Raw genomic sequence first — 6,990 nt, 5'->3', positions numbered from 1 at the left:
AGAGCCGCCGGGGCCGCGAGGAGCCGGGACCCGCCGCCCCCGGGACACGAGCGAGGGTCGCCCGCTGGCCACGGGGTCCGGGCTCGGCCCGGCCCGCGGGGGTCATGTCGGTCAGCGAGCTCTACAGCCAGGTGAGTGCGGGCCGCACCGGGCCCGGGGTACGGGTGAGGGCTGCGGGGCGGGCGGCTCTCGGGGGCGCCTTCTCCTGCGGCTTCGCGGAGCTGGGAGCGGCGGGGGACGCCTCTCACGCTCCCCCTCATCGCCGCCTCCGCGCCCCGAACTTCGGGTGGCGGAGAAAGTTTGGCTGTTCCGGGAGCGCCCCGCGGTGACCGCTCGCGGCTCCCGCCCCGGCCAGGGCTGTCCCCCGCTCCCCGACGCTCTGCCGTCGCTGTCCTCGTCCCGGATCCGTCCGGCTGAGGTCCCCGAACTGAGGGGGTGTCCCCGCCAGCTCGGAGCCTAGGGCGCGGGGACCGCCCCCCGCGGTGGTCGCCTGCTCGTCGACCCCACCTCGGTGCTCTGCAGCGTGAGCTCCCGAGGGCGACCCTCTCGAGTGCCATCGAGGGGGAACCCTGAACTTGGGGGTGGGGTATTCCTCAATTTGGGGGTGGGGAGAGAAGGGGACTCAACCTGCTGTGAGGGGCGCGGCGGCTCTTGGGTGGGTAAGCAGTGGGTAAAGGATGCTCGAGGGATCTGGAGAGAGCCCAGGGAAGCGCATTCTTACTTTGCCGCGGGTGGGCATTTTGAGGCGGCCCCTCTGGGTGGGCACTCGGTGGGCTTCAGTCATTGCGGGAGGGGGTCGGAGTAATGCTGACTCGGGGGTGAAGTGTGGATTTCCAGGATGTCCTCAAGGTCAGAATGGATGCGCAGGGCTCCTTCCTTAGAGTCGGGAACAGGTGCGGCCGCAGGATTCCCCGCTTCCGCAGCAGTTGCTGTGATTAAAGTTAGAGACCAGCCACCGCTTTCCGAAGCGCCCACAGCCGAGCTGCAGCCGCCCGGGCCCCCTCGGGTTTCAATTTGGCATTGAGGGGCGGTTGAGGGGGTGAGGGGCCTTTAAGCTACCCCTCCCCCCTTTAAAAAAAAATAAGTTTTGGATGTCCGTACACCTCGTCCGCCGGTTTTTCTTCTCTGTGGCCGGGACACGTTTGACAGTGCTTAGTGCCCACCGATTCGTTTGCAGAGGGGTGCGCGGTGCGCTCGTGGGTTGTGGGTGTGTGATTCCCAGGACTTGGGCCCGGGCCAACAGGTCTGGGAGGGGGAGGAAGAGCTACTTCCGCATCCTCACCTGGCGACTGCTCAGAGCTGCCCCCGCGCGTGGGCGAGCCCTTCAGCTGGGTGGGCTGGCCACCCCTTTTCGTTTGAGGAATTTTCGAATCCCTTCTTCCTCCTGGAGGGGGACAGGGCCGAGGCGGGAAGACGCGAGTTGGCAGTGGAGGGTGTAACCTGGCTGGGGGCGGGGTAACCTGGTGCACCTGCTCCGCCCCCACCAGGTCCCCTGGCAGCGACCGCTGATGAAAGACAGCTTCTGGGAGGAAAGGATGTGAGGTTCGAGCCAGGGGTGAAAACTGTGGCGTTTCTGGCTTTGGAAGAGCACCCTATCCTGTTTACCCGTGGGAGTCTTGGGAGGAGCCCTCGAAGTTGTTTCCCTGAAGCAGTTATCCGGAACCTCAACGGGAGGCTGGAAACCAGCGAGGCAGGGAAGCTTTGTCACACTGAAGTGCACAAAGTATACTGAGTGCACACTGCAATATATCATAAAGTACCTTATCAGACAGTAACTAATTGCTGTATTATGTGAAGCTAATGGACAATTGAATAAACCCTTAAGTTTTGGATCCCTGATTTTGAAAAACAAGAACACTGCGTTGCTTTCAAAGACAACTTTCAGGGAAAACACTCAATGTGATTTTTAGTTAGAAATGCGTATACTGCATGTTAATTATTAGGAATGATCAGTTAGTGGGAGTCTGAGCTAAAGTTCCAGTGTACTTTTTCTTCTTTTAAAAAATTATTTATTTTGGTTGTGCTGGGTCTTTGTTGTGGCGTGTGGGCTCTCCATTGTGGTATGTGGGATCTTAGTTCCCTAACCAGGGATCGAACCTGGGCTCCCTGCATTGGGAGCACAGAGTCCTATCCACTGGGCCACCAGGGAAGTCCCCCAGGGTACTTCTTCTTGACTTACGGATATAGGGACAAAAAGGGTTCATGAGGAAGAGGTCTTGGAAAGGCGCTCAAGGTGCTTAAGAAAAAACGTAGCTTCGTTGGTGTGAACGTTTGGCATACTTAGTCCAAAAAGAGTCTTAGAATTTCTCCCTAAGGCCCAGGAACTGTACCTCACTGTTAATGGGTTTCTAGTTCTTAATCATTTCTAGGTTTATGAATCTCAAATTGAGATTCTTCTGTGTCCCACGCAGTAGCTTCCAGCCAGATCGCATCTTGAGCAGCTGTTACTTTTTCTGGCAGAGTTGAACACACTTATGCTTTACTACGAGAAGCAGTTGTGTTGTTTCCTAACCACCATCACCACACTTGCTAGGCTGGATTCTCAGTATGCACATGAATCGTAAATTATACAGAGAAATCGTGCCTGTGACTCAGATTCACTTTGTCTCTTGGGAGAGATGATTTGTTCATTTTAGTGTATTATCAAAATATCCTTTTTATTTTTAACTTGCTAGTGGGCTTTTCTAATGTGATGAACACTGGATCCAGGCATGCACTTCAATGTATTATGCATGATGGAAATAGTGATCTATTATGCCAACAGCATTTATGAGTGGGATGGAAATTTTAAATAAAGCCTTTTATTGATTATACCTGTTGCTTTAGTGACATGGTAGGAAGATATTGTTACTGGAATATGAGACACTTATTTAAGTGTATAAATTAGCCTGTGAGTACTATAAATCGTTTCAGGTAAGAATTTGGTATATTAGTCTATTCCCGGTTACCGAAGAAAAGACTTTCTTTTCCTCCCTCCACGTTAACTGTTCTCTTGCTCTTCTCTTTGTCTATCTGTTCTCTCCAAATGGAGGCTTATATTCTATGTGGATTTTTTTTTGGAGTTGATTTTAGTCATTGGCAAAGGGCACTTCCCATAACAAAGGCACTCCTGTTTTCGGAAGACCCAACCCCTTGCCTTTGAGAAATTACTTTCTTTGTACTGAGGTTTTTCTCAGTGGGAAAAGAGAATCAGAGTCAATGCTTTGAGGGTGATGTCAAGGTGAGTCAGCCTCATCCATCCTTACAGAAACGTGGTGCTGATGATGGGCTCTCTTGTCACAGATGGCACGTATGTGACAAGTGTTAGTACTTTGCTTCCAACCCACAGGAGGAGACGATATTGTATAAATCAAATTAGCCCAGGTCCCAGGAAGGTTCCCAAACATGTGCAAGCATGGTAAACATGATTTGATTATGACAAATGCAGAAAATAGTCTGGTTTTTAAAGTATAAAATACATAACCTCTCCTTCAGGCTGAATGATACAACTCTTCTCTACACAAGGGTTATTCTCGATGAAAAATTTAAACACTGCTCTCTCAAATGATGAGGTTTTCAGGATGCTGCTTTGGTTCTAGCCAGCAGAGTGACTGGGAGATCACCAGGCTGAGACCAGCACCTTCAAATAATCCCTATCCTGGTTGGTTTTTAGTTGATAGGTGGTGTTCTGAGCAGTGGATTTTTGAGTGCTGCTAGGAGGTGACTTTACTAGTGGACATGCCCTTTGTGTGTCAATGATGGCTTTGAGCTCAGGGGCCTTTACGAAGGGTACTGTTTTGGGGCCAATCCCTTGGAAAGTAGAACTTGGGCTGGTGTTCTCTAACTGTCCCTTACCTGCACATCAGGTAGTGCAGACTTCTCCCAAGTTTCAGCCTGGAAGGCAGCGAGAGGCTCATGTTCCCTCTGTGCCCACCGGCAGAGACACGAGGACCTGGAAGCCAAGGGTGCAGAGGCCGCGAGTGCTCTTCCGCCTGCCCTGTGCTGTCCTCCAGCGCACTGCCCGGCGCTGGCTTACTCCCAGCAGTCAGCACCTGTGTCACTGTCAGAGGTTCCTGGAGCCTGAGAATTGATGTCCCCCAAGGGGACAGTCCTTTAGCCAATGGGAGTATAACAGCTGTAGCTTCCAGTACCTCCACCTTGGGAACGGAACAGCTCTCTGGTGAGGCCCACGCAGTTTCCAGAGCTCCCGTGCCCCAGGCCTCTCCACTGGGGCCGCTTGGGAGAGCTTGCTTTTCAGCTGCTAGAGTCTTCCCATTTCCTTTCTGTTGACGTGCTCCTAATACTTCATTTCATTAGCTTCAGGATGGCCGCCCGTTAGAAGGCTGTCTGACAGCTCCAGGCCTGGTTGGAGTCTATTATTGTGCTTATTTTGTTCAGCAGAGAGATAGCATTCTCTTGCTGTTGGAGGGCCTCTGAGTAGAAGCTAAATCGACATTTTAAATTCTGGCATGTGTGTGTATGTGTTTTGATACCGCCATTTTCTGTGGTACAAGTTAGCTATAAACTATACTGCTTATAATATATAAGTCCACATACTGCCCTCCCTAAGTGATAGAGTATTTGTCACTATCCATACAGGATTGTCAGGGTAAACTTGGATGGGTTTGAAATACTAGTTGACTTCTGTTTTGTAATTCAGTAGCTTCCCAAAAACCACATTAAAAAGCAGCCCATTTGGGCTTCCCTGGTGGCGCAGTGGTTGAGAGTCCGCCTGCCGATGCAGGGGACACGGGTTCGTGCCCCGGTCCGGGAAGATCCCACATGCCGCGGAGCGGCTGGGCCCATGAGCCATGGCCGCTGAGCCTGCGCGTCCGGAGCCTGTGCTTCACAACGCGAGAGGCCACAACAGTGAGAGGCCCGCGTACCGCAAAAAAAAAAAAAAAGCAGCCCGTTTTAAAGTGAGTGGAGCATGTGTGCCCTGATGTATACAAAGCACATTTTGCATCGTCATTGGACAATAAAACCTAAATACACAAAGTTAACTAATAATCCAACATGACCCATGTGCCACGAGCAGAGAGCAGATACTCATAGTTACAGACATTCTATAGAACCATCGGTCAGGTGGGCAGTGGGACGTGAGTGGGTCCGGAAGAATGAATAGGCTTTGAATACACATGGTGACTGAGAAGGGCACTGTTAGTAGGAGATGGTAGAGTGAGTTTAAGCATGGACAGCCATGCGTAGTAACTACAGTAGTATTTTAAAACTCTTATGAAAATCTTAGCCTTACAGAAAAGTTGCAAAAATAGCAGAGTTCCTGTTATATATTTCCAGATTCCTGTGATGTTAACACCTCATAAGTAAGGTGCGGTCATTGAAAACAGGAGATGAACATTTGTACAACACTATTCACTTGTCCTCAAGCCTGATGGGAATTTCACCAGTTTTTCCACTACTGACCTTCCCTGGGCCAGGAGCGCATGTAGCATTCCACATTGCGTTTAGCATCACAGCTGCCTCGTCTCCTCTGATTGGTGACAGTTCCTCAGTTTCAGTTTCTCGTTTTGACCTTGGCAATTTGAGAGTATTGGTCAGTTATTTTGTAGAATGAACCTCAGTTTGGGTTTGTCTGATGCTCTCCCATGCTCAGATGGAGGTTATGAATTTGTGGCACAGAAGCCATGTGCCTCAGTGCCGCATCTCAGGAGATCTGTGATATCAGTGTCTCATGACTGACGGTGTCGCTTTGATCCCTTGGTTAAGGTGATGTCTGTCAGTTTCCTTTTCTTGAAGACTGGTATTTAGAAACTAAGATCTGGCTGCTAGGTGTGCTTATTATTGTTTATTAAATAGTCATTTAGGGATTACTGAGCCTAGAACTCAAATGTCTGATTATGCAGCCAAGGGAAGAAGAGTCATGTATGACCTTGAAGTTTCCAGCTTGAGGATGGACAGAAATAAAGAAGTCGAGATGGGGCGAGGATAATGCTTGATTGTGACACGTTTAGTTAGGGGTGACAATGGTTTGTCTAAGTGGAAATATTTACATCTGAGGATGTATGAACGTGCTTAGAGGAGAAATGGGTTCTGGGGTTCTTGCAAATAAAAGAGGCCCGGGTATTTGCTTTCCTCTAAGCAATGCAATTGTCTTACAGCATGATTTTAATAAAGATGAGATCATGACCTTGGCATGGGCAGTCTGGCCTCTTTGGTCATGATCTTGCTGTGGACTGTACGGGGGTAGTGCAGTTACGCATTATCAACTCTATGACACTTCGGAGCAGATACTTTCTGAGCCTTGATTGCTTCATCTAAAAAATTGGCATGGTACCTGCATTATAAGGTTATCGGAGGGTTATGTGATCTGACATACGTGAAGTGCCTGCCTAGCGCAGTATCTGGCACACTGTATGCCCCTGGCAACTGTTCATCAGCTTATTTCCCCCTTCAGTCATGATGCTGGATGGTGGCCTTTTCTCCTCACCCTCTCCTGCCATCCTGCAGGGGTATCGGTCATAAGGGGACTTGGCGAGAGAGAAAGGGAAGAATTGCTACAAATACATAGCTACCTGAGCAATAGACAGCCAAGGCATAGGGGAAAAGGTTCCTATCCCCCACGGCCCCCTGGGGAAGGAGAAAGAGCAGTTTGAAAGAAGCTTGAAATTTAAGCTGTGCTTCCCAGTCTCCTATTAGAGCTTTAAAGGAAAATTAAAACAATTTTTCACCATGTTCTTTTATTACTTTTTTGTTAATACAAATGATTGTTGAAACCATTCATACAATGCAAGAAAGGCAAAGGCTCTGTAATCCCATTCCCAGACAGCTCCTCTTAACCACTGATGTGTACTAGACTAGCACCCAGTGTCCAGTAGGGTAACCACATGTGACTGTGAGCACTTGAGGTGAGGCTGCCCTAAACTGGATGAGTGCACTCCAGATTTCCAAGATTGAGTACCAAAAAATGAATGTAAAATATCTCACTTCTGCTTTTTTTTTTTTTTTTTTTTTTTTTTTTTTGGTCCCGGGGCCTCCCACTGTTTTGGCCCT

General features: G+C 49.5%; 1 protein-coding gene across 1 annotated transcript in view; it reads left to right on the top strand.

Annotated features, from left to right (window-relative positions):
* Window positions 1-22: 22 nt before the first annotated feature.
* Window positions 23-6,990, top strand: part of MYO5B (myosin VB) — a 373,495-nt gene continuing 366,527 nt past the window's right edge. Inside the window, exon 1 of the mRNA XM_024756795.1 lies at window positions 23-131. Coding sequence (XP_024612563.1) covers window positions 105-131 — 27 coding nt within the window. The 5' untranslated portion in view covers window positions 23-104. The remainder of the gene's footprint in view (window positions 132-6,990) is intronic.

Source organism: Neophocaena asiaeorientalis, unplaced genomic scaffold (genome assembly GCF_003031525.2).
Source record: "Neophocaena asiaeorientalis asiaeorientalis breed wild unplaced genomic scaffold, Neophocaena_asiaeorientalis_V1.1 scaffold133, whole genome shotgun sequence".
Taxonomy (NCBI): domain Eukaryota; kingdom Metazoa; phylum Chordata; class Mammalia; order Artiodactyla; family Phocoenidae; genus Neophocaena; species Neophocaena asiaeorientalis.
Note: the sequence above shows the minus strand (reverse complement) of the source record. Positions and strands in the feature narration are given on the sequence as shown.